Source organism: Pristiophorus japonicus, chromosome 1 (genome assembly GCF_044704955.1).
Source record: "Pristiophorus japonicus isolate sPriJap1 chromosome 1, sPriJap1.hap1, whole genome shotgun sequence".
In the NCBI taxonomy this organism is placed as follows: domain Eukaryota; kingdom Metazoa; phylum Chordata; class Chondrichthyes; family Pristiophoridae; genus Pristiophorus; species Pristiophorus japonicus.
This window is the reverse complement of record NC_091977.1, coordinates 541105921-541133625: the sequence shown is the minus strand read 5'-3', so window position 1 is coordinate 541133625 and position 27705 is coordinate 541105921. Positions and strand designations below refer to the sequence as shown.

General features: G+C 45.6%; 1 protein-coding gene across 1 annotated transcript in view; it reads left to right on the top strand.

Annotated features, from left to right (window-relative positions):
* The window catches only part of lama3 (laminin, alpha 3), a 511887-nt gene that overhangs the window by 293165 nt on the left and 191017 nt on the right, over positions 1-27705 (top strand). Inside the window, exons 29-31 of the mRNA XM_070889172.1 lie at positions 16409-16572; positions 17748-17856; positions 19379-19476. Of these exons, the coding sequence (XP_070745273.1) occupies positions 16409-16572; positions 17748-17856; positions 19379-19476 (371 nt within the window). The remainder of the gene's footprint in view (positions 1-16408; positions 16573-17747; positions 17857-19378; positions 19477-27705) is intronic.

Genomic DNA, 27705 nt, shown 5'->3' with positions numbered 1-27705 from the left:
TCGGTATCAATGACATAGGTAGGAAGAGGGATGAGGTCCTGCAGGCAGAGTTTAGGGAGCTAGGAGAGAGATTAAAAAGTAGGATCTCAAAGGTAGTAATCTCCGGATTACTCCCAGTGCCACGAGCTAGTGAGTACAGAAATAGGAGGATAGAGCAGATGAATACGTGACTGGAGAGATAGTGCAGGCGGGAGGGCTTTAGTTTCCTGAGGCATTGGGACTGCTTCTGGGGGAGGTGAGACCTGTACAAGCCGGACGGGTTGCACCTCAACAGAGCCGGAACCAATATCCTCGTGGGGGGGTTTGCTAGTGCTGTTGGGGAGCGTTTAAACGAGCTTGGCAGGGGGATGGGAACCTGAAACTAGATTCAGTAGGGAGGGGAGTAAAGCTGGAATTAGAAAGCAAAACTAAAGAAAGTGAGTTTGAAGGAGAGAGGAAACAAGCAAGAAAAAAGGGTAAAAAAACAAACTTAAAGGTACTTTGTCGAAATGCACGTAGAATTTGCAACAAGATAGATGAGTTGACGGCACAAATTGAGACAAATGGGTATAATAGAAACATAGAAACATAGAAAATAGGTGCAGGAGTAGGCCATTCAGCACTTCGAGCCTGCACCACCATTCAATATGATCATGGCTGATCATGCAACTTCAGTACCCCATTCCTGCCTTCTCTCTATACCCCCTGATCCCTTTAGCCGTAAGGGTCACATCTAACTCCCTTTTGAATACATCCAATGAACTGGACTCAATAACTTTCTGTGGGTAGAGAATTCCATAGGTTCACAATTCTCTGGGTGAAAAAGTTTCTCCTCATCTCGGTCCTAGATGGCTTACCCCTTATCCTTAGACTCATAGCCATTACAGAGACATGGTTGCAAGATGACCAGGACTGGGAATTAAATATTATGGGGTACTTGACAATCCGGAAGGATAGACAGAAAGGAAAAGGAGGTGGGGTAGCTCTATTGATAAAGGATGGAATCACTGCAACAGTAAGAAACAATATTGGCTCAAACAATAAGGGTGTTGAAACAGTTTGGGTGGAGATAAGGAACAATAAGGGGAAAAAGTCACTGGTGGGCGTAGACTATCGGCCCCCTAACAGTAGCAACTCTGTTGGTCAGAGCATAAACCAGGAAATAGTGGCGGCTTGTAAAAAGTGAACAGCAATAATCATGGGTGATTTTAACCTCCATATTGATTGGACAAATCAAATTGGTCAGGGTAATCTTGAGGAAGAGTTCATAGAGTGCATAAAGGACGGGTTCCTTCAGCAGTACGTAATGGAGCCAACCAGGGGGCAGGCTATCTGAGATCTGGTCCTGTGCAATGAGTCAGGATTAAGAAACAATCTCCTTGTAAACGATCCCCTTGGAATGAGTGATCATAGCATGATTGAATTTCAAATTCAGATGGAGGGTGAGTAAGTTGGATCTCTACCCAGCGTACTAAGCTTAACTAAGGAGACTATGAAGGTATGAGGGCAGAGTTGGATAAAATGGACTGGGAAAATAGATTAAAGTGTAGGACGGTTGATGAACAGTGGTGTACATTTAAGGAAATATTTCACAACTCTCAAGAAAAATATATTCCAGTGAGGAGGAAAGGGTATAAGAGAGAAGATAACCATCCTTGGCTAACTAAAGGAATAAGGGATGGTATCAAATTGAAAACAAGGCATACAAAGTGGCCAAAACTAGTGGGAGGACAGAAGACTGAGAAGCTTTTAAAAGCCAGCAAAGAACGACTAAAAAAATGATTAAGAAAGTGAAGATAGACTATGAAAGTAAACTAACGCAAAATATAAAAACAGATAGCAAGAGTTTCTATAGGTATATAGAAAGGAAAAGAGTGGCTAAAGTCAATGTTGGTCCATTTCAGGACAAGACCGGGGAATTAGTAATGGGGAACATGGAGATGGCAGAAACTCTGAACAAATATTTTGTATCAGTCTTTACGGTAGAGGACACTAACAATATTCCAACAGTGGATAGTCAAGGGGCTATAGGGGGGGAGGAACTTAACACAATCACAATCACTAAGGAGGTGGTCCTCAGTAAGATAATGGGACTAAAGGCAGATAAATCCCCTAGACCTGATGGCTTGCATCCTAGGGTCTTGAGAGAAGTAGCGGCAGGGATTGTGGATGCATTGGTTGTAATTCCCTGGATTTTGGGGAGGTCCCAACAGATTGAAAAACTGCAAATTTTCCTATTTAAAAAAGGAGGCAGACAAAAAGCAGGAAACAATAGACCAGTTAGCCTAACATCTGTGGTTGGGAAAGTGTTGGAATCCATTATTAAAGAAGCAGTAGCAGGACATTTGGAAAAGCAAAATTCGGTCAGGCAGAGTCAGCATGGATTTATGAAGGGGAAATCATGCTTGACAAATCTTCTGGAATTTTTTGAGGATGTAACTGGTAGAGTGGACAAGGGGGAACCAGTGGATGTGGTGTATTTGGACTTTCAAAAGGCTTTTGACAAGGTCCCACACAAGAGATTGGAGTGCAAAATCAAAGCACATGGTATTGGGGGTAATGTACTGACGTGGATAGAGAACTGGTTGGCAGGCAGGAAGCAGAGAGTCAGGATAAACGGGTCCTTTTCAGAATGGCAGGCAGTGACTAGTGGAGTGCCGCAGGGCTCAGTGCTGGGACCCCAGCTCTTTGCAATATACATTAATTATTTAGATGAAGGAATTGAGTGTAATATCTCCAAGTTTGCAGATGACACTAAGCTGAGTGGCGGTGTGAGCTGTGAGGAGGACGCTAAGAGGCTGCAGGGTGACATGGACAAGTTAGGTGAGTGGGCAAATGCATAGCAGATGCAGTATAATGTGGATAAATGTGAGGTTATCCACTTTGGTGGCAAAAACATGAAGGCAGAATATTATCTGAATGGCGGCAGATTAGGAAAAGGGGAGGTGCAACGAGACCTGGGTGTCATGGTACATCAGTCATTGAAAGTTGGCATGCAGGTACAGCAGGCGGTGAAGAAAGCAAATGGTATGTTGGCCTTCATAGCTAGGGGATTTGAGTACAGGAGCAGGGAGGTCTTGCTGCAGTTGTATAGGGCCTTGGTGAGGCCTCACCTGGAATATTGTGTTCAGTTTTGGTCTCCTAATCTGAGGAAGGACATTCTTGCTATTGAGGGAGTGCAGTGAAGGTTCACCAGACTGATTCCTGGGATGGCAGGACTGACATCTGAGGAGAGACTGGATTGACTGGGCCTGTATTCACTGGAGTTTAGAAGAATGAGAGGGGATCTCATAGAAACATATAAAATTCTGACGGGACTGGACAGGTTAGATGCAGGAAGAATGTTCGCGTTGTTGGGGAAGTCCAGAACCAGAGGACATAGTCTAAGGATAAGGGATAAGCCATTTAGGACTGAGATGAGGAGAAACTTCTTCACTCAGAGAGTTGTTAACCTGTGGAATTCCCTGCCGCAGAAAGTTGTTGATGCCATTTCATTGGATATATTCAAGAGGGAGTTAGATATGGTCCTTAGGGCTAAAGGGATCAAGGGGTATGGAGAGAAAGCAGGAAAGGGGTACTGAGGGAATGATCAGCCATGATCTTATTGAATGATGGTGCAGGCTCAAAGGGCCGAATGGCCTACTCCTGCACCTATTTTCTATGTTTCTATGTTTCTATGAAGGGGAAGTCATGGTTGACAAATTTGCTGGAGTTCTTTGAGGATGTAACGAACAGGGTGGATAAAGGGGAACCAGTGGATGTGGTGTATTTGGTCTTCCAGAAGGCATTTGACAAGGTGCAACATAAAAAGTTACTGCATAAGATAAAGGTTCACGGGGTTGGGGTAATATATTAGCATGGATAAAGGATTGGCTAACTAACAGAGAACAAAGAGTCGGGATAAATGGTTCATTCTCGGATTGGCAACCAGTAACTAGTGGGGTGCCGCAGAGATCAGTGCTGTGACCCCAACTATTTACATCTATATTAACGACTTGGAAGAAGGGACTGAGTGTAACATAGCCAAGTTTGCTGACGATACAAAGATGGGAGGAAAAGCAATGTGTGAGGAGGACACAAAAATCTGCAAAAGATATAGACAGGCTAAGTGAGTGGACAAAAATTTGGCAGATGGAGTATAATGTTGGAAAGTGTGAGGTTACGCACTTTGGCAGAAAAAAAATCAAAGAGCAAGTTATTATTTAAATGGAGAAAAATTGCAAAGTGCCGCAGTACAGCGGGACCTGGGGGTACTTGTGCATGAAACACAAAAGTATAGTGCTATGCTCATAATAAAGGATGAAACTGAGTGATGTGTACAATGACCTTAGCTCCTTTAATAAGACTCCAGAGTGCAGGTACCTCGTGGGTGACCTGCTTATATACCGTGCTCCCAAGGGATGCTGAGATCCCTTGGGACTCCAACAGGTAGGCCCTCTGGTGGTAGTGTAATACAGGTTACAAGGGGTTAAATACTCCCCCGTGAAGTCAACAGTACACTTATTTACAGAGTGAGACGATCTGGGGCTTTTCGTTCCCTTGTCGATTGTCTCGGTACAAATGCGGGTGTGGGTAAGTTGGTTGGTTCTTCACTGGGCTGTTGGGCAGCCGGTCTTGCTGGGTTGCCGGGGATGGTGAGTTCGACTCCGTGGTCAACCATGATGTCGTTTGCCACTTGTGTGTGTGTTGGGGGGGTCAAAGTTGGTGGTGTCTTCTTCGAGTTGTTCGTAGCTGTTGGTGAACCGCAATTTGATTTGGTCCAAATGTTTTCTGTACGTTTGTCCATTGGCTAATTTGACCTGAAGCACCCTATTCCCCTCTTTGACCGCGCCAGCGAGCCATTTGGGACCATGTCCATAATTGAGCACAAACACAGGATCATTGATCTCAATATCGCGTGACAAATTTGCGCGGTCATGGTACACACTTTGTTGATGCCGCTTGCCCTCGACGTGATCATGGAGATCAGGGTGGACAGGAGAGAGCCTTGTTTTTCGCGCCCTTTTCATGAGCAGCTCGGCTGGGGGAACCCCGGTGAGTGAGTGGGGTCTGGTGCGGTAGCTGAGCAGGACTCGGGACAACCGGGTCTGCAGGGAACCTTCCGACACGCATTTCAAGCTTTGCTTGATGGTCTGAACTGCCCGTTCTGCCTGGCCCTTGGATGCGGGCTTGAACGGGGCAGATGTGACGTGTTTGATCCCATTGCAGGTCATGAATTCCTTGAATTTAGTACTGGTGAAACACGGCCCATTGTTGCTGACTAGGACATCAGGCAAGCCATGCGTGGCAAACATGGCTCGTAGGCTATCAGTTGTGGCCATGGATGTGCTTACAGACATTATCGTACATTTAATCCATTTTGAGTAAGCGTCCACAACAACCAAAAACATTTTGCCTAGAAATGGGCCCGCATAGTCCACCTGGATCCTCGACCACGGTTTGGAGGCCACGACCACAAACTTAGCGATATCTCTCTGGGTGCATTGTTCAGCTGAGAGCAAGTGTTGCACTGGCGCACGCATGACTCTAAATCTGAGTCGATACCTGGCCATCACCCACGGGATCTAGCTATGGCTTTCATCATTGCAATACCTGGGTGGGTTTTGTGCAGTTCACATATAAACGTTTCCCTGCCTTTCTTGGGCAAGATCATGCGATTGCCCCACAACAGACAGACCGCCTGCAGGGACATTTTGTCTTTGCGCCTGTGGAACGGCTTAATCGCCCCCTGTATCTCCGCTGGGACACTGGACCAGCTCCCATGGAGGACACAGTTTTTTACCAAGGACAGTAAAGGATCCTGGCTGGCCCAGGTCCTGATCTGGCGGGCCGTAACGGGGGACTTTTTGTTCTCTAATGCCTCCATGACCATAAGCAAGTCCGCTGACTGTGTCATGCCCACCCCGGTGGTGGGCAATGGCAGCCGACTGAGAGCATCTGTGCAGTTCTCTGTGCCCGGTCTGTGGCGAATTACATAGTTGTATGCTGACAGCGTGAGCGCCCATCTTTGGATGCGGGCAGAGGCATTGGTATTAATCCCTTTGCTCTCAGAGAACAGCGATATGAGCGGCTTGTGGTCAGTTTCAAGCTGAAAGTTGAGGTCAAATAAGTATTGGGCATTTTTTTTTAACCCCGTAAACGCACGCCAGAGCTTCTTTTTCAATCATCCTGTCGGCCCTTTCGGCCTTGGACAAACTCCTGGACACATAAGCAACCGGTTGCAAAATCCCCGATTCATTCTCCTGTTGTAACACACACCTGACCCCGTATGACGACGCTTCGCAAGCTAGCACTAATCTTTTACAAGGGTTATACAGGACAAGCAGTTTGTTTGAACACAACAGCTTTCTGGCTTTCTTAAAGGCAGCCTCTTGTGAATTCCCCCGTACCCAGTCATCTCCCTTGCTCAGTAGCACATGTAGGGGTTCCAGCAAGGTGCTTAACCCAGGGAGGAAATTACCGAAATAGTTGAGGAATCCCAGGAACGATCGCAGCTCCGTCACGTTCTGTGGTCTCGGCGCGTTCTTGATGGCCTCCGTCTTAGCGTCTGATGCCGTCTGCCGCAATTCTTCTTCCCAAGAACTCGACCTCCTGCGCCAGGAAAACACACTTCGAGCATTTCAACCTGAGCCCCACACGATCCAACCGACTAAGAACCCCTTCCAGATTCTTCAAATGCTCAATGGTGTCCCGAGCTGTAACCAGTATGGCATCCTGGAAAACCATGGTGCGAGGGAGCGACTTTAGCAGGTTCTCCATGTTCCGTTGGAAGATTGCCGCGGCCGGCCAAATCCCGAATGGGCATCAGTTAAAGATAAACAGACCTTTGTGCGTGTTGATGCAGGTGAGAACTTTCGAAGACTCCTCCTGCTCCTGCGTCATGTAGGCCGAGGTCAGGTCCAGCTTGGTTGAACGTCTTCCCTCCAGCCAGGGTCATGAATAGGTCGTCTGCCTTGGGTAGCGGGTACTGGTCCTGCAGCGAAAAACTGTTAATCGTTACTTTATAGTCCCCACAAATTCTAACCGTGCCGTCCTCTTTAAGTACCGGGACAATCGGACTGGCCCACTCATTGAATTCCACCGTTGCGATGATGCTTTTCGCTGCAGCCTGTCCAGCTCAATTTCCACTTTGTATGGTACCGCCCGAGCCTTGTGGTGGATGGGTCGTGTACCGGGAACCAAATGGATCTGCACTTTCTCCCCCGAGAAGCTTCCAATGCCTGGCTCGAACAACGATGGGAACTTGCTCAGAACCTGGGCACATGAGGCGTCGTCGACGGACAAAAGCGCTCGGATGTCGACCCAGTTCCAGCGGATTTTTCCCAGCCAGCTTCTGCCAAACAACGTAAGGCCATCCCCTGGCACAATCCACAGCGGGAGTTCGTGTACTGCTCCGTCATAGAAGACTTTGGCTTCTGCAGGGATTAGTTCCTTGGTGTAAGTCCTTAGTTTGTTGTTGTTTGTTGTTGAGCTGGGCCTGTGTGCCTTTTTGCCCCACAGCCTGGCGAAGGCCTTTTTACTCATTATGGGCTGACTCGCACCCGTGTCCAGTTCCATAGATACTCGAATTCCGTTCAGTTCAACTTTCAACATTATTGATGGTGAATGTGTGTACCCCGTATACTTCTGCCTCTTCGGTACGAGTCTCCAATTCAGCCTGATCCACAGTGGATCGATCTTCCTCTGCAACATGGTGGTTTTCAGGGTTTGCAGCTCACCTGCACATTCGCTGGAGGTGTCCCATTGTTCTGCAGTCGTTGCACGCATAGAGCTTGAAGCGGCATTGATGGGGCCGATGATCACCTCCATAACGCCAACAAGGTGTTAACTGCCTCACATTAATGATTGATGGCGGACTCTGGGTCATCTGAGGTCGGGCAGCAGTAGCCGGTGTGTACATTCTGCCGTGTATATTCCTGCTCGAAACCGACGTTACTTTGTGCACAGTACTGGCCGAAACCTCTTTACTCTGCGAAATCTGTTTGTTGTCGCTGGTGGACATAAATGTCTGGGCCATCGTTATGGCTTTACTTAGGCTCGGAGTTTCTACAGACAACAGTTTGCGAAGGATTGTCTCATGGCCAATGCCCAGTACAAAAACGTCTCTAAGCATTTGTTCTAGGAATCCCTCAAACTCACAATGTCCTGCGAGATGCCTTAGTTCGGTGACATAGCTCGCCACTTCCTGGCCCCCCGATCATTGACACGTGTAGAACCGATCTCTCGCCATCAAAACGCTTTCCTTAAGATTTAGGTGCTTCCGGACCAGCGTACACAATTCTTCATAGGATATCTCTGTTGGTTTTGCTGGAGCTAGGAGATTCTGCTTGAGGCCATAGGTTGTTGCCCCACAGACAGTTAGGAGGCTCACCCTTCATTTGGTAGCGATCTCGTCCCCATCCAGCTCGTTGGCCACGAAGTATTGGTCGAGTCTCTCCACGAAAGCCTCGCAATTGTCCCCTTCTGAGAACTTCTCCAGGATACCAACTGTTCTTTGCATTTTCGCATGGTTGTACGTTACCTCGTCGCCAATTGCTATGCTCACAGTAAAGGATGAAACTGAGTGCTGTATACAATGAGCAAGTGTGACCTTAGCTCCTTTAATAAGACTCCAGAATGCAGGTACCTCGTGGGTGGCCTGTTTATATACTATGCTCCCAAGGGATGCTAGGATCCCTTGGGACTCCAACATGTAGGCCCTCTGGTGGTAGTGTAATACAGGTTACAAGGGATTAAATACATAACAGATAGTATGCAGGTACAGCAAGTGATCAGGAAGGCCAATGGCCTTTATTACAGAGGGGATGGAGTATAAAAGCAGGGAAGTCTTACTACAGCTATATAAGGTATTGGTGAGGCCACACCTGGAATACTGCATGCAGTTTTGGTTTCCATATTTACCAAAACTGAACTGCTTCCATTGGAGGCAGTTCAGAGTAGGTTCACTCGGTTGATTCCAGGGATGAGGGGGTTGACTTATGAGGAAAAGTTGAGTAGGTTGGGCCTTTACTCATTGGAATTCAGAAGAATGAGAGGTGATCTTACCGAAACATATAAGATTATGAGGGGGCTTGACAAGGTGGATGCAGAGAGGATGTTTCAACTGATGGGGGAGACTAGAACTAGAGGGCACGATCTCAGATTAAGGGGCCACCCATTTAAAACAGAGATGAGGAGGAATTTCTTCTCTCAGAGGTTGTAAATCTGTGGAATTCGCTGCCTCAGAGAGCTATGAAAGCTGGGACATTGAATAAATTTAAGACAAAAATAGACAGTTTCTTAAATGATAAGGGAATAAGGGGTTATGGGGAGCGGGCAGGGAAGTGGAGCTGAGTCCATGATCGGATCAGCCATGATCTCATTGAATGGCGGAGCAGGCTCGAGGGGCCGTATGGCCTCCTCCTGCTCCTATTTTTTATGTTCTTATGTTCAAGACTAGGCTTATATTCACTGGAATTTAGAAGAATGAGAGGGAATCTCAGAGAAACAAATAAAATTCTGACGAGATTGGACAGGTTAGATGTAGGAAGAATGTTCTCGATGTTGGGGATGTCCAGATCCAGGGGTCACAGTCTAAGGATAAGGGGTAAGCCATTTAGGACCGAGATGAGGAGAAACTTCTTCGCTCAGAGAATTGTGAACCCGTGGAATTCTCTACCACAGAAAGTTGTTGAAGCCAGTTCGTTAGATATAATCAAAAGGAAGTTAGATGTGGCCCTTAAGGCTAAAGGGATCAAGGGGTATGGAGAGAAAGCAGGAGTGGGGTACTGAAGTTACATGATCAGCCATGATCTTATTGAATGGTGGTGCAGGCTCGAAGGGCCGAATGGCCTGCTCCTGCATCTATTTTCTATGTTTCTATGTTTCTATGACTCTGAGGTGGCTTGACAGGGTAGATGCTGAGAGAATGTTTCCCCTCCTGGGGGAATCTAAAACTAGGAGGTATAGTTTCAGAATAAGCGGTCACCCATTTAAGATGATGAGGAGGAATTTCTTCTCAGAGTATCATGGATCTTTGGAATTCTCTGCCCCAGAGAGCTGTGGATGCTGAATCATTGAATATATTCAAGACTGGGATGGACAGATTCTTGAACTCGGGGTCAAGGGTTACGGGGAGCGGGCAGGAAAGTAGAGTTGAGGCCAGGATCAGATCAGCCGTATGGCCTACTCCTGCTCCTATTTCTTATGTTCTTGTGTTCTTATTTTACATTTTGTCTTTTATCACTACGTTCCATGCATACTACCAATAAATCATGGTACATCAAAGGTACATGTAAATGCCAGCAGAATGACAATGTAAACTAAACAACCAGGCTCTCAACTCTCTGAATGGCTTTATTGCCCCAATAAAACTCTTACGATCCATTTTATTACTATAACACACAGGTGATCAAACTGACACAATCGGATATGACTCTCACATCTTCTTGTATCTTCTTTCCTGTAAGGATATCCTTTGCTTTGAACTCTTCTTACCCAATTTACAACCCATGATCATCAGAAATCTCTTTGGACTTTTGACCCAGCATGTGCTGATGTCACAGACTGAGCAGAAAGAATACCGAGGTATTCGGGTAATATGGACTTTCGCTCCCACATTCATTGCCTGGTGTGAATGTTACTTGCCACTTATCAGCCCAAGCCTGAATGTCATCCAGGTCTTGTTGCATGTGGGTACTGACTGCTTCGTTATCTGAGGAGTTGCAACTGGAACTGAACACTGTGTAGTCATCAGCGAACATCCCCATTTCTGACCTTATGATGGAGGGAAGGTCATTGATGAAGCAGCTGAAGATGGTTGGGTCAAGGACACTGCCCTGAGGAACTCCTGTAGCAATGTCCTGGGGCTGAGATGATTGGCCTCCAACAATCACAACTATCTTCCTTTGTACTAGGTATGACACCAGCCAGTGGAGCATTTTCCCCATGATTTCCACTGACTTCAGTTTTACTCGGGCTCCTTGATGTCACACTCGACCAAATGTTGCCTTGATGTCAAAGGCAGTCACTCTCACTTCACCTCTGGAATTCAGCTCTATTGTCCATGTTTGGACCAAGGCTGTAATGAGGTCTGGAGCCGAGTGGTCCTGGCTGAACCTAAACTGAGCATTGGTGAGCAGGTTATTGGTGAGTAAGTGCTGCTTGATAGCTCTGTTGATAATACCTTCTATCACTTTGCTGATTTAGACTGATGCAGCGATAATTGGCTGGATTGGATTGGTCCTGCTTTTTGTGGATAGGACATACCTGGGCAGTTTTCCACATTGTCGGGTAGATGCCAGTGTTGTAGTTGTACTGAAGGAGCTTGGCTAGAGGCGCAGCTAGTTCTGGAGCACAAGTCTCCAGCATGACAGCCAGAATATTGTCGGGGCCCATAGCCTTTGCTGAATCCCGTGTGCTCAGCCGTTTCTTGATATCACATGGAGTGAATCGAATTGGCTGAAGACCGGCTTCTGTGATGATGGAGACCTCAGGAGGAGGGAAAATGAATCATCCACTTGGCACTTCTGACTGATGATGGTTACAACCGCTTCAGCCTTGTCTTTTGCACTCACATACTGGGCTCTGCCATCATTGAGGATGGGGATGTTCATGGAGTTTCTTCCTCCCATCAGTTGTTTAATTCTCCACCACCATTCACGACTGGATGCAGCAGGACTGCAGAGCTTTGATCTGATCCGTTGATGTGGGATTGCTTATCCTTGTCTATAGCATGCTGCTTCCATTGTTGACCATAATATGGTGGAATTCTGCATTAGGATGGAGAATGAAACAGTTAATTCAGAGACCATGGTCCAGAACTTAAAGAAGGCTAACTTTGAAGGTATGAGGCGTGAATTGGCTGAGATGGATTGGCGAATGATACTTAAGGGGTTGACTGTGGATGGGCAATGGCAGACATTTAGAGACCGCATGGATGAACTACAACAATTGTACATTCCTGTCTGGCATAGAAATAAAAAAGGGAAGGTGGCTCAACCGTGGCTATCAAGGGAAATCAGGGATAGTATTAAAGCCAAGGAAGTGGCATACAAATTGGCCAGAAATAGCAGCGAACCTGGGGACTGGGAGAAATTTAGAACTCAGCAGAGGAGGACAAAGGGTTTGATTAGGGCAGGGAAAATGGAGTATGAGAAGAAGCTTGCAGGGAACATTAAGACGGATTGCAAAAGTTTCTATAGATATGTAAAGAGAAAAAGGTTAGTAAAGACAAACGTAGGTCCCCTGCAGTCAGAATCAGGGGAAGTCATAACGGGGAACAAAGAAATGGCGGACCAATTGAACAAGTACTTTGGTTCGGTATTCACGAAGGAGGACACGAACAACCTTCCGGTTATAAAAGGGGTCGGGGGGTCTAGTAAGGAGGAGGAACTGAGGGAAATCCTTATTAGCCGGGAAATTGTGTTGGGGAAATTGATGGGATTGAAGGCCGATAAATCCCCAGGGCCTGATGGACTGCATCCCAGAGTACTTAAGGAGGTGGCCTTGGAAATAGTGGATGCGTTGACAGTCATTTTCCAACATTCCATTGACTCTGGATCAGTTCCTATGGAGTGGAGGGTAGCCAATGTAACCCCACTTTTTAAAAAAGGAGGGAGAGAGAAAACAGGGAATTATAGACCGGTCAGCCTGACATCGGTAGTGGGTAAAATGATGGAATCAATTATTAAGGATGTCATAGCAGTGCATTTGGAAAGAGGTGACATGATAGGTCCAAGTCAGCATGGATTTGTGAAAGGGAAATCATGCTTGACAAATCTTCTGGAATTTTTTGAGGATGTTTCCAGTAGAGTGGATAAGGGAGAACCAGTTGATGTGGTATATTTGGACTTTCAGAAGGCGTTCGACAAGGTCCCACACAAGAGATTGATGTGCAAAGTTAGAGCACATGGGATTGGGGGTAGTGTACTGACATGGATTGAGAACTGGTTGTCAGACAGGAAGCAAAGAGTAGGAGTAAATGGGTACTTTTCAGAATGGCAGGCAGTGACTAGTGGGGTACCGCAAGGTTCTGTGCTGGGGCCCCAGCTGTTTACACTGTACATTAATGATTTAGATGAGGGGATTAAATGTAGTATCTCCAAATTTGCGGATGACACTAAGTTGGGTGGCAGTGTGAGCTGCGAGGAGGATGCTGTGAGGCTGCAGAGCGACTTGGATAGGTTAGGTGAGTGGGCAAATGCATGGCAGATGAAGTATAATGTGGATAAATGTGAGGTTATCCACTTTGGTGGTAAAAACAGAGAGACAGACTATTATCTGAATGGTGACAGATTAGGAAAAGGGGAGGTGCAAAGAGACCTGGGTGTCATGGTACATCAGTCATTGAAGGTTGGCATGCAGGTGCAGCAGGCGGTTAAGAAAGCAAATGGCATGTTGGCCTTCATAGCAAGGGGATTTGAGTACAGGGGCAGGGAGGTGTTGCTACAGTTGTACAGGGCATTGGTGAGGCCACACCTGGAGTATTGTGTACAGTTTTGGTCTCCTAACCTGAGGAAGGACATTCTTGCTATTGAGGGAGTGCAGCGAAGGTTCACCAGACTGATTCCTGGGATGGCGGGACTGACCTATCAAGAAAGACTGGATCAACTGGGCTTGTATTCACTGGAGTTCAGAAGAATGAGAGGGGACCTCATAGAAACATATAAAATTCTGACGGGGTTAGACAGGTTAGATGCAGGAAGAATGTTCCCAATGTTGGGGAAGTCCAGAACCAGGGGTCACAGTCTAAGGATAAGGGGTAAGCCATTTAGGACCGAGATGCGGAGGAACATCTTCACCCAGAGAGTGGTGAACCTGTGGAATTCTCTACCACAGAAAGTTGTTGAGGCCAATTCACTAAATATATTCAAAAAGGAGTTAGATGAGGTCCTTACTACTCGGGGGATCAAGGGGTATGGCGAGAAAGCAGGAATGGGGTACTGAAGTTGAATGTTCAGCCATGAACTCATTGAATGGCGGTGCAGGCTAGAAGGGCCGAATGGCCTACTCCTGCACCTATTTTCTATGTTTCTATGTTTCTATGTAAGAAGTAGGAGCAGGAGTCGGCCGTATGGCCCCTCGAGCCTGCTCTGCCATTCAATACGATCATGGCTGATCTGATCATGGACTCAGGTCCACTTCCCTACCTGCTCACCATAGCCCCTTATTCCCTTGTCGTTTAAGAAGTTATTTCTGCCTTAAATTTATTCAATGTCCTAGCTTCCACAGCTCTCTGAGTCAGCGAATTCCACAGATCCACAGAAATCTCTCCTCATCTCAGTTTTAAATGGGCAGCTCCTTATTCCAAGATTATGCCCTCTAGTTCTAGTCTCCCCTATCAGTGGAAACATCCTCTCTGCATCCACCTTGTCAAGCTCCCTCATCATCTTATACGTTTCGATTAGATCACCTCTCATACTTCTGAATTCAGCATGCATGTAGTCCTGTGTTGCAGCTTCCCCAGGTTGACACCTCATTTTTAGATACACCTGGTGCTTCTCCTGGTATGCTGTTCTACACCCTTCATTGAACAAGGGTTGGTCGCTTGGTTTGATTTTAATGGTAGAGTGAGGGATATGCCAGGCTATGAGGTTACAGATTGTGGTGGAATACAATGGTTTACGCAAAAGTCAAGGAACACAGTGGCTGGCGTTATCCATCTCCAGGGCACCAAGACAAAGAAATGAGAGAAATGATAGTTTTCTCACTGTCCCTCCAAGTACCAAAGCAGTTGTTTGGCAGAAAATCCGCCAGAATACTTGGAATATTTTTGAATGCGTGCCCATCTTTTGTGCAACTCCACATTTGAACCTCTCCAATCAGGTTTCCACACCCACCACAGCACTGAAACGGCCTTTATCAAAGTCACAAGTTACATCCTATACTACTGCAACCGTGGTATGCTATCTCTCCCCATCCTTCTCTACCTGTCTGCAGCCTCTGACATGGTTGATCACACCATCCTCCTCCAACGTCTTTCCTCCAGCGTCGAGCAGGGTGGGACTTCACTCGCCTGGTTCCATTCTTATCCATCGAGTCGTAGCCAGAGAATACCCTGCAATGGCTTATTTTCCTACCCCTGCATCATTACCTCTGATTTCCTCCAAGGATCTATCCTTGGCCCCCTCCTATTCATCATCTACTACCTGCCCCTCGACGACATCATCTTAAAACACAATATCAGATTCCACATGTATGTTGATGACACCCAGCTCTACATCACCAACCCCTCCACTGTCTCTGATTTGTCACGCTGCTTGTCCAACATCCAGTTCTGGATGAGCATAAATTTCCTCCAACTAAATATTGGGAGGATCAAAGCCATTGTCTTCGGTCTCTGCCACAAACTCCGTTCCCTGGCCACTAACTCCACCCATCCCTCTCCCGGGTAACTATCTGAGGTTGAACCAGAATGTTCGCAACCTCTGCCTGTTTGAGCCTGAGCTAAGCATAGAATCATCTGACCACATATCCTCTCCATCACCAAGACCATTTACTTCCCCTACGTTAAAGGCGCGATATATAACCGGGAGTTGTTTAGTTTGTTTTACGTTTGACGTTTAATCAACTCGTCAATTGTACTGAACTGGAGAATTCCCAAAAGCAATGCCTTCAGGACGCCATGCAACAAGCAATGATTCCTCGGCTCAAATTAAATCATGTGTCAACATTCCTTTTTGCTAATATTTTGATGCAGGCAGGAAGATCTGATGCACAACAATACCATGCAAGTAATTTACCCCTAAATTAGTCAAAAGGTATTTGGCTTGAGTGAAATATTACCTTTTGATCAGTGTAGACATTGCAATATAAAATAGGATTAATCTGGTCAAAAGTCAAAATATATAATGAGAATAACACATCAGATTCTTGTCGGAAGTTAAAAGTCTGCTATCATCTTTTCTTCAACCATCCCTTCTGATTCCACTCCTAAAAAACTTCCTTCATGTCTGCTCAGTGTCCATCTCTTTTTCTTGTCTGAGACATTAATTCACTGAGCAATAAACATCATTTGTTATTAATGTTATTATTGTAAGATCTAATGGAAAGCAAAGACGTTACTTTATTGTTACGATGTACCATCAGCCTTGTTGGAACTTAATTTTAGCTGCTAAATGTTCACTGTGAGGCTGCAGAGAAAGCCATACATTAGACAGACTTGAGTGTTCAGAGGTAGTTTTCCCACCACTGATATTAGACTGTAGTTTCCAGGTTTATTCCTCTCCCCTTTTTTGAACAGAGGTATAACGTTTGCAATCCTCCAATCCTTTGGCACCACTCCAATATCCAAGGAGGATTGAAAGATTCTGCTCAGAGCTTCTGCTATCTCCACCCTAGCTTCCCTGAACAATCTAGGATGCATCCCATCTGGACCGAATGACTTTGCAGAAGTACACAAGGGATGTTTAGACCCTGTTGCACTGACAACAGTTACTTATCCCCTTAGGTTCAGCTGTGGTTTAGAATGGAGATTCCTCAACCAGGCCAACATGTTCTTGTTCTCGAATATGCCAATGAAGATGAGCGACTGCAGAACCTTAATGTGGATGTGCACAGTTCTCCTGGAGCTGCTTCCCAAGGGAAATTTAATCTGTACAGCTGCAAATACAGGTACGCCTGCACACAACAGGACTGACGCTGGATAAAACTCTCCTAGTTAGTGTGGCTGGACCCAACAGGACAGACACAGGATAAATCTCTCCTAGTTAGCATGACTAGACCCAACCGGACTGACCCAGGATAAATCTCTCCTAGTTAGCGTGGCTACACATAACAGGACAGACCCTGGATAAATCTCTCCTAATTAATGTGGCTGGACCCAACAGGACTGACCCAGGTAATATGGTGATAAAAGCAAAATGTGGATGGTGGAAATCTGAAAAAACCCTAGAAAATGCTGCAAATACTCAGTTGGTCAGGCAGCATCTTATTATTGGGGTATGTTAGCATACTGATTATGTTACTGGACTAATAATTCAGAAGCCTGGCCTAATGATCCAGAGACATGAGTTCAATTCAATTTAATAAATCTGGAATAAAAGCTAGTATCAATAATGACGACTATGAAACTACCTGTGTAGTGTATTTGCTTCATGGGTTCTTTACTTAAGAATTCATAGCAACACATTGCTATTAAAAACTAGTTGGTTTATTAGCAAAAGGTTTAACAATCACACTACACATCACCAGTTCATCCACCAGGCTCGCAACCACCTGCCCCATCGTGGATCCCCAAACCCAACTGGCTGGGGTTTTATTGAGACTTGTGAACATCACGTGACTGGCTAAGCCACTCACAACTCAACAGCTCTACAAACCCGTGAGCATACTCACAGGTGCATACATTACAACTGGATTGTTGTAAAAACCAGTCTGGTTCACTAATGTCCTTTAGGGAAGGAAATCTGTCTCCCTTACCCGGTCTGGTCGAAATGTGATTCCAGACCCACAGCAATGTGGTCAACTCTTAATAGCTCTCTAAAATGGCGGCTCACCACCACCTTCTCGAGGACAATTAGGGCTGAGCAATAAATGCCGGCCTTGCCAGCAATTCCCACATCCCATGAATGAATTTTTAAAAATCTGTGGAGAGAGAAACAGAGTTAACGTTTCAGGTCATTGCCATTTCCTCATATAATGATAAATCTAGTTAATGCATCATGTGCAACACAAAATAAAATCAGGAATTTCAATGGAATACTGTAATTAATATAAAACAAATGTATCTCAATGTTTTGAATTATATTTATAAGGTATGTAATTGTGGCCATGTGCATTTACTGCAGTTTCCTTTGTCGGAGTATTGCAATTGACTCACAGAATCGCGTGGCAGTTTTTGATCTGCCTTCTTACGCTGACCTCCTTCTGCAGGGAACATTGGTCAGTTTTTTGCTGGTAAGTACATCATTCCACATAGTGTGTGTACCAGATATGAGTCGTGTATTTCTTCAGTGCAGTACATGTCGAAAAGTTGCATTTGTCAAGTTTTTTCTGAGGTGAGGAACGGTTTTCTAGTCTGCGCTCACGGTGAGTTACCGAACCTGCCACTCGAACACATCAGCTAATGGCACGCAGCATGTCGGTGATGGGTGAGGTACTCACAGCAAATCTACTCTTCAGAAACGGTCAGTTATTTTACAAAAAGTGCCCTTCGGTAGCGATTGTGCAGCTCAAAGTTGGATATGTCTGTAAAAATAATATCTACAAGTTGTTTGCATTTATCTAAATGTAAATACTCTGAAGTACAATTAGAGATGTGCTAAAATCTAACGGGTTGAAGTTACAGGATAAGAAATTAGTAACAAACATGTTAGTGAGATCTCTCTGCTATTTTAATGAAAATGTTAATCTTTTGAGCTTATCTTATTTTGTCTGTTCTCATTCAGCATCCATGCACAGTTGCACTTGGGCAGCCCGACTAGCAATCGGGAACCAAGGACGGAATGATTTCCCATCCTTAACACAGGCCCACGAAGGCCAATTGTACCAGAGGAACACAGGAACAGGAGGAGACCATTCAGCTCCTCGAGCCTGTTCTGCCATTCAATTAGATCGTGGCTGATCTGTATTGTAACTCCATCTACCCACCTTGGTTCTGCAATCTTAATACACGTACCCAACAAAAATCTATCAATCACAGTTTTGACATTTTAATTGACCCCCAGCCTCAACAACTTTTCGGGGAGAGAGTTCCAGATTCCCACTACCCTTTGTGCGTAGAAGTGCTTCCTGGCATCACCCCTGAACCACCTGGTTCTAATTTTCAGGTTATGCCTCTTGCTCTGGACTCCCGAACCATAGGAAATAGTTTCTCTATCTACCCTATCAATTTCTTTAACTATCTTAAACACTTCAATTAGATCATAATCTTCTATATTCAAGGGAATACAAACATCGTCTAAAAACCTGCCCTCATAATTTAACTTTTTACGTCCCGGTATCATTCTGGTGAATCTGCACAGGACCCACTCCAAGGACGATATATCCTCCTTGAGGTGTGGTGCCCAGAACGGAACACTACTCTGAATGGGGTCTAACCAGACCTTTGTATTAATGTAGCATAACTTCCACCACTTTGTATTCCAGGCCACTTGAGATCGAGGCCAACATTCGATTAGCCTTTTAAATTTGTTCACCAGCTATTAGTAGCACTTCTACTGACATCAGCCAACTTTACACAGAATCGGAGTCGACCCTGCTACCTTATGATATTGATGGCCGCGTCATGCATGACCTGGCAAGTGATATGAGTCACAAGAGGAACTCACTCCGAATTGTAATATTATTAAATTCAGTAAATGCCCCACAAAAGGCAACACAATTGCATTGCTGAGCTGACTTGATTGACGGAACAGGTTATTAAAATAGCATGATATTTATTAATATTTTGTATGTTTTTATTCCTTTCCATGGACAGCACAAAGTTTATTTAATACCGTTTAAAGAATTCTTCATTGAACACGTGGAACCAAAAGTCCACTGCATCGCCACTCATGGGCCCGTCACAAACAGGAGGTAAAACCTATCAGATGCACTTCCCTGCCCGACTCTTCAAAGTGGGAGAAAAAATGATACTAGGTACTGTAAAAACCCAGGGGCTGTCCATCTCGATGCATGGTGACCTTCTGCTCTGATCTTCCCAAAGGAGGGAGAGAGAAAACAGGGAATTATAGACCGATCAGCCTGACATCGGTAGTGGGTAAAATGATGGAATCAATTATTAAGGATGTCATAGCAGCGCATTTGGAAAGAGGTGACATGATAGGTCCAAGTCAGCATGGATTTGTGAAAGGGAAATCATGCTTGACAAATCTTCTGGAATTTTTTGAGGATGTTTCCAGTAGAGTGGACAAGGGAGAACCAGTTGATGTGGTGTATTTGGACTTTCAGAAGGCTTTCGACAAGGTCCCACACAAGAGATTAATGTGCAATGTTAAAGCACATGGGATTGGGGGTAGTGTGCTGACGTGGATTGAGAACTGGTTGGCAGACAGGAGGCAAAGAGTAGGAGTAAATGGGTACTTTTCAGAATGGCAGGCAGTGACTAGTGGGATACCGCAAGATTCTGTGCTGGGGCCCCAGCTGTTTACATTATACATTAATGATTTAGACGAGGGGATTAAATGTAGTATCTCCAAATTTGCAGATGACACTAAGTTGGGTGGCAGTGTGAGCTTCAAGGAGGATGCTATGAGGCTGCAGAGTGACTTGGATAGGTTAGGTGAGTGGGCAAATGCATGGCAGATCAAGTATAATGTGGATAAATGTGAGGTTATCCTCTTTGGTGGTAAAAACAGAGAGACAGACTATTATCTGAATGGTGACAGATTAGGAAAAGGGGAGGTGCAACAAGACCTGGGTGTCATGGTACATCAGTCATTGAAGGTTGGCATGCAGGTACAGCAGCGGTTAAGAAAGCAAATGGCATGTTGGCCTTCATAGCGAGGGGATTTGAGTACAGGGGCAGGAAGGTGTTGCTACAGTTGTACAGGGCCTTTGTGAGGCCACATCTGGAGTATCGTGTACAGTTTTGGTCTCCTAACTTGAGGAAGGACATTCTTGCTATTGAGGGAGTGCAGCAAAGGTTCATCAGACTGATTCCTGGGATGGCGGGACTGACATATCAAGAAAGATTGGATCAACTGGGCTTGTATTCACTGGAGTTCAGAAGAATGAGAGGGGATCTCATAGAAACGTTTAAAATTCTGATGGGTTTAGACAGGTTAGATGCAGGAAGAATGTTCCCAATGTTGGGGAAGTCCAGAACCAGGGGTCACAGTCTAAGGATAAGGGGTAAGCCATTTAGGACCGAGATGAGGAGAAACTTCTTCACCCAGAGAGTGGTGAACCTGTGGAATTCTCTACCGCAGAAAGTTGTTGAGGCCAATTCACTAAATATATTCAAAAAGGAGTTAGATGTAATCCTTACTGCTCGGGGGATCAAGGGGTATGGCGAGAAAGCAGGAATGGGGTACTGAAGTTGCATGTTCAGCCATGAACTCATTGAATGGCGGTGAAGGGCCGAATGGCCGACTCCTGCACCTATTTTCTATGTTTCTATGTTTCTATGTTGCAAGGTCAGGGGCAGGTCACTTCATTAGCTCAGCCAAATAATCCAGGCAAGTACATGCTCGAGGCTATAAAATGAAGCAGAGGGTTCCGACAACCTGGGGTGTGGGGACTGAGGTACCTCCGGGATGGTGACTTGCGATATTGGGCCCCTTTGTAAGAGGGTTGAAATGCTTTTTGTTCAGTATAATCTGGTTTGCGCTGCCTGAAAGGGCGGTGGAAGCAGATTCAGTAGTAAATTTCAAAAAGCAATTGGATCTATACTTAAAAAGGAAAACTTTGCAGGCCTCTGGGGAAAGAGCAGGTGTGTGGGACAAATTGGAGAGCTATTTAATCAGCCGGCACGGGCCTGATGGGCCAAGTGGCCTCCTTTTGCGCTGTATGGTTCTATGGGGGAAAAATTCCATTGCGCCCAGTAACATCCAGGACGCAGGACATTTTGCGGCAGGCACTGATATCCCGCTCCACTCGCTAAATTCAGGTTACCGCCCCCGAACGGAAGTGGAGCCCAAAATAACACGCTCCACTTCGCGGTAGTGTGACGGACGGGTCGGGAGCAGGGCGCTAACAGGAGGTGCAAACAACCCGAATTTCTAGGCATATGATTTTTGGGATGCGGGCGATGCTGCCAATTAAGCATTTATTGCTCATTCCTAGTTTCCCATTGAGAAGGTGGTGGTGAGCTGCCTTCTTGAAGTGTTGCAGTCGGTGCGGTGAAGGTGCTCCCACAGTGCTGTTATGTAGCCAGTTCCAGGATGAAGGGACAGCGATACATGTGCAAGTCAGGCTGGTGTGTGGCTTGGAGGGGAACCTCGAGGAGATGGTGTTGCCGTGACATTGCTGCTGTTCTCGTTCTCGCGCTGAGGTGTGCTGAAAGCTTGACACAGTGCTGCAGTGCATCCTATAGATTGTGCATACTGCAGCCACAGTGTGCTGGTGGTGGAAGGGGTGGATATTGAGTTCAGGGGCACAGCTTTAGTGGCCTGCTTTGTACTGGATAGTGTTGAGTTTCTTGAACGTTGCTGTAGCTGTATCCATCGAGGCAAGTGGAGAGTTTTCCATCACACCTGGGCTAAAAGGGTTAAATTATGAGGACAGGTTGTATTCCCTTGAGTGTAGAAGATTAAGGGGCGATCTAATTAAAGTGTTAAAGATGATTAAAGGAGTTGATAGGGGAGATAGAGAGAAACTGTTTCCTCTGTGAAGGAGTGCAGAACAAGGGGGCATCACATTAAAATTAGAGCCAGGCCATTCAGGGGTTATGTCAGGAAACACATCTTCACACAAAGGGCAGTGGGAATCTGGAACTCTCTCCACCAATAAGCTGTTAAGGCCGGGGCGAAAGTTGAAAAATTCAAAACTGAGATTGAAGATTTTTTGTTAGGCATGGTTAGTAAGGGTTATGGAACCAAGGTGGGTAGATCGAGGTAAGATACATATCAGCCGTGATCTAATTGAATGGTGGAACAGGCTCGAGGGGCTGAATGGCCTCCACCTGTACCCATTTTCTGACTTCGGCCGTGCAGATAATGAATAGGCATTGAGGTGTCAGGAGATGAGCCACTCATTGCAGAGTACCCAGTCTCTGCCTTGCTTTTGCAGCCATGGTGTTGAATATAGCTGGAGTTGTTAAAGTAATTGTTGACCCCCAGGATGTTGATGGTGGGAGGTTCGGTGATGGTGGTGCCAGTGAACTTCAAGAGGAGATGGCAGGGATTTCTCTTGGTCAAAATAGTTATTATCTAGCACTTATGTGGCTTGAATGTTACCTGCCATTTGTCAGCCCAAGCCTGGCTGTTTGCCATATCCTGCTTGACAGTACTTTGGTGATTTTAGATAAGTAGTACAGTGCACCACTAAAACATGATGTGAAGGCCTTAGAGCGGGTGCAGAAAAGATTTACGAGAATGGTTCCAGGGATGAGGGACTTCAGTGACGTGGATAGACTGGAGAAGCCGGGGTTGTTCTCCTTAGAGCAGAGAAGGTTGAGAGGAGATCTGAATCTGATAGAGGTGTTCAAAATCATGAGTGGTCTAGACAGAGTAGAGAGAGAGAAACTGTTCCCATTGGCAGAAGGGTCGAGAACCAGAGGACACAGATTTAAGGTGATTGGCAGAAGAACCAAAGGCGACATAAGCAAAAACTATTTTTACGTAGCAAGTGGTGAGGATCTGGAATGCGCAGCCTGAGAGAGTGGTGGAAACAGATTCAATCGTGGCTTTCAAAAGGGAATTGGATAAATACCTGAAGAAAATAATTTTCAGGGCTACAGGGAGAGGGATGGGGAGTGGGACTAGCTGACGTAGTCTTGCAGAGAGCCGGCATGGGCTCGATGGGCCAAATGGCCTCCTTCTGTGCTGTAACCATTCTATGTACTAGTCTCCAGCTCTCGATTTTCCAATTGAATTCCCAACCTTGTGGAAACTTGACATGTCGTTTACAACCTTGAGCAAATTCCAAGTATGGGTGCAGCTTGTAGCCTATGCAGACACGCTGAAGTGATGTGTTAGTTCAAAAATTACTGTTTTGTATTCATATTAAAATATAATTTTATTATAATTTACAATAACATTTGTCTTCATTTTCTTTCTGTCCCAGCAATGCAAACTTTCTTATCTTTCTTGTCAGAAGAATGAAAGGTGATCTTATTGAAACAGATAAGGTTCTGAGGAGGCTCGACAGGGTAGATGCTGAGAGGATGGTTCCCCTCGTGGGGGAATCTAGAACTAGGGGGCATAATTTCAGAATAAGGGATTGCTCATTTAAGGCAGTGATGAGGAGGAATTTCTTCTCTCAGAGGGTCGTGAATCTATGGAATTCTCTACCCTAGAGAGTTGTGGAGGCTGGGTCATTGAATATATTCAAGGCCGAGATAGACAGATTCTTGAAATATAGGGGAGTCCAGGGTTATGGGGAACAGGCAGGAGTTGAGGCCAAGATTAGATCAACCATGATCTTATTGAATGGCGGAGCAGGCTCGAGGGGGTGTATGGCCTACTCCTGTTCCTATTTCTTATGTTCTTATTCCATTTTGAACCTCAAATCTTTCTTGCTGCTTGTTTTGTTGGCATCTCTCAGTTGAGATCATAGAATCATAGAAGTTTACAGAAAGAGGCCATTTCGGCCCATAGTGTCCGCGCTGGCCAACAAGAGGCTATCCAGCCTAATCCCACTTTCTAGCTCTAGGTCCGTAACCCTGTAAATTACTGCACTTCAAGTGCACATCCAAGTACTTTTTAAATGAGGTGAAGGTTTCTGCCTCTACCACCCTTTCAGGCAGTGAGTTCCAGACCCCCACCGCCCTCTGGGTGAAGAAATTTCCCCTCAAATCACCTCCAAACCTTCTACTAATTACTTTAAATTTATGCCCCCTGGTTGTTGACCTCTCTGCTCAGGGAAATAGGCCCTTTCTATCCACTCTATCCAGACCCCTCATAATTTTATACACCTCAATGAGGTCTCCCCTCAGCCTCCTCTGTTCCAATGAAAACAAACCCAGCCCATCTAATCTTTCCTCATAGCTTAGATTCTTCACTCCCGGCAACATCCTCGTCAATCTCCTCTGTACCCTCTCCAGTGCAATCATGTCCTTCCTGTAATGCGGTGACCAGAACTGCACGCAGTACGCCAGCTGTGGCCTAACCAGTGTTTTATACAGGATCAAAATTAACCCCCTGATCTTGTATTCTATGCCTCGGCTAATAAAAGCAAGCACTCCGTATGCCTTCTTAACCACCTTATCTACCTGGCCTGCTACCTTCAAGGATCTGTGGACATAGAGTCCAAGGTCCCTTAGTTCCTCTACACTTCTCAGTGTCCTACCATTTAATGTGTATTCCCATTCCTTGTTAGCCTCCCAAAATGCATTACCTCACACTTGTCTGGATTAAATTCCATTTGCCACTGTTCTGCCCACCTGACCAGTTGATTGATATCTTCCTGCAGTCCGCAGCTTTCTTCTTCATTATCAACCACACAGCCGATTTTAGTATCATCTGCAAACTTCTTAATCATACCTCCTATATTCAAGTCTAGATCATTGATGTATACCACAAAAAGCAAGGGACCCAGCCTCCCCTCTCCATCGTTCTCCATCCCTTTCCGGTTCGATAGGGCAGACACAGAGTAAATGATTCCGCTGTGGGGAAACCCAAAATTAGGAGCCATAAATTTAAGATAGTCACGAATAACTCCAATAGGAAATTCAGGAGAAACTCCAGGGAGTGGTGAGAATGTGGAACTCGCTACCACAGGGAGTAGTTGAGGTGATTAGCGCAGATGCATTTAAGGGGAGGCTGGATAAACACATGAGGAATAAAGGAATAGAAGGATATGCTGATAGGGTGAGATGAAGAGGGGTGGGAGGAGGCTCGTGTGGAGCATAAACACCGACATGAGCCAGTTGGGTCAAATGGCCTGTTTCTTGTAGAAAATCACAGGATGATATAGTACAGAAGGAAGCCATTCAGCTTATATGTGTCTGTGCCAGCTCTTTGAAAGAGCTAGCCAATTCATAGAATCATAGAATCATAGAATCTTACAGCACAGACCGATGTCATTCTCCTGTTCTATGTGGGTGTTGTTCTTCTTCGGCACTTTTTCTGCTTTCCCTGTGGTCGTTGTTTACTATTGCTATTGTAGGGTGTTTGTTGTTCACTCTACTCTGATTCTTAGATCTCAGAACTTATAGTGGGACTAAGTTGGGTGGCAGTGTGAGCTGCGAGGAGGATGCTATGAGGCTGCAGAGTGACTTGGATAGGTTAGGTGAGTGGGCAAATGCATGGCAGATGAAGTTTAATGTGGATAAATGTGAGGTTATCCACTTTGATGGTAAAAACAGAGAGACAGACTATTATCTGAATGGTGACAGATTAGGAAAAGGGGAGGTGCAACGAGACCTGGGTGTCATGGTACATCAGTCATTGAAGGTTGACATGCAGGTACAGCAGGCGGTTAAGAAAGCAAATGGCATGTTGGCCTTCATAGTGAGGGGATTTGAGTACAGGGGCAGGGAGGTGTTGCTACAGTTGTACAGGGCCTTGGTGAGGCCACACCTGGAGTATTGTGTACAGTTTTGGTCTCCTAACTTGAGGAAGGACATTCTTGCTATTGAGGGAGTGCAGCAAAGGTTCACCAGACTGATTCCCGGGATGGCGGGACTGACATATCAAGAAAGACTGGATCAACTGGGCTTGTATTCACTGGAGTTCAGAAGAATGAGAAGGGATCTCATAGAAACGTTTAAAATTCTGACGGGTTTAGACAGGTTAGATGCAGGAAGAATGTTCCCAACGTTGGGGAAGTCCAGAACCAGGGGTCACAGTCTAAGGATAAGGGGTAAGCCATTTAGGACCGAGATGAGGAGAAACTTCTTCACCCAGAGAGTGGTGAACCTGTGGAATTCTCGACCACAGAAAGTTGTTGAGGCCAATTCACTAAATATATTCAAAAAGGAATTAGATATAGTCCTTACTACTAGGGGATCAAGGGGTATGGCGAGAAAGCAGGAATGGGGTACTGAGGTTGCATGTTCAGCCATGAACTCATTGAATGGTGGTGCAGGCTCGAAGGGCCGAATGGCCTACTCCTGCACCTATTTTCTATGTTTCTATGTTTCAATGAAAGGAAACACATGGCACAAAATTTTAGGCTTAAACCCAGTGTCCGTTTTATTACACAACAAAAAACGGCTAAAAACTGCAGGACTAGACTTCTGAGAGAAATTGACTTCAGACATACAATCACCCTTCCTGGCTGTAGTTATTGTAGATTCGTGGTCATTGGTTCCGTGACCGGCTGGTTCTTCTGTCCGTTCTCTGCAGTGCTGTTCCCGTTCCTGTCCTTCTGTCTCTCTGTCTTTCTGTGTTTCTGTGTCCATATATTTATATCCATAGCATGAATACGTTTGCCACTGAGCTGGGGTCCGATTAATGCATCTGGATCAATGTGCTGATTTGTTTAACTGGCTGTGGTGATGAGTTTGAATGCCTACCAATTTGCACACAGAGTCGACAGTGCAAGAGATAACTCCTTATCCTTAATGCCCTGTTATCCAAAAATGTGCATTTTGTAGAGTCCTTTGCAGTCCTGCTTTCTTGCAGACTTGTAGTCTCTGGGGTGAACTGTTTTACCCCCTGCAGCCAATGAACTCCGGGGCTCCTCTGACAGATCGTATCAATCTCTTTGTCTGTATGCATAACCACGTTTAGTCCTCGACCACAGAGATTGTTGTTAATGGGTGATGAGTCACCACTTGCCCCAGGTTGGGGCCTTTTCCCCTCCCAAGTAGTCAAAAAGTTTTTACTTTAAAACAGTTTGCTCGTGGCCTCTTCCTGTGCCTTGTTCCAAGAAAAATAGGTGTACCCTTACACTACTGCTGAAACCATTCCTGATTATGGGGTTCCCAACTTGTCAGAGCCTGATGTTACTGTAGGTTGGCAAAGAGCGACACTAAAATATTTCACTGAGTTGTAAATCACCAGTTAGGCCCCGGCTGGAGTATTGTGTCCAAATCTGGGCGCCGCACTTTAGGAAGGATGTCAAGGCCTTGGAGAGGGTGCAGAAGAGATTTTCTAGAATTGTACCAGGGTTGAGGAACTTCATAGAAACATAGAAACATAGAAAATAGGTGCAGGAGTAGGCCATTCGGCCCTTCTAGCCTGCACCGCCATTCAA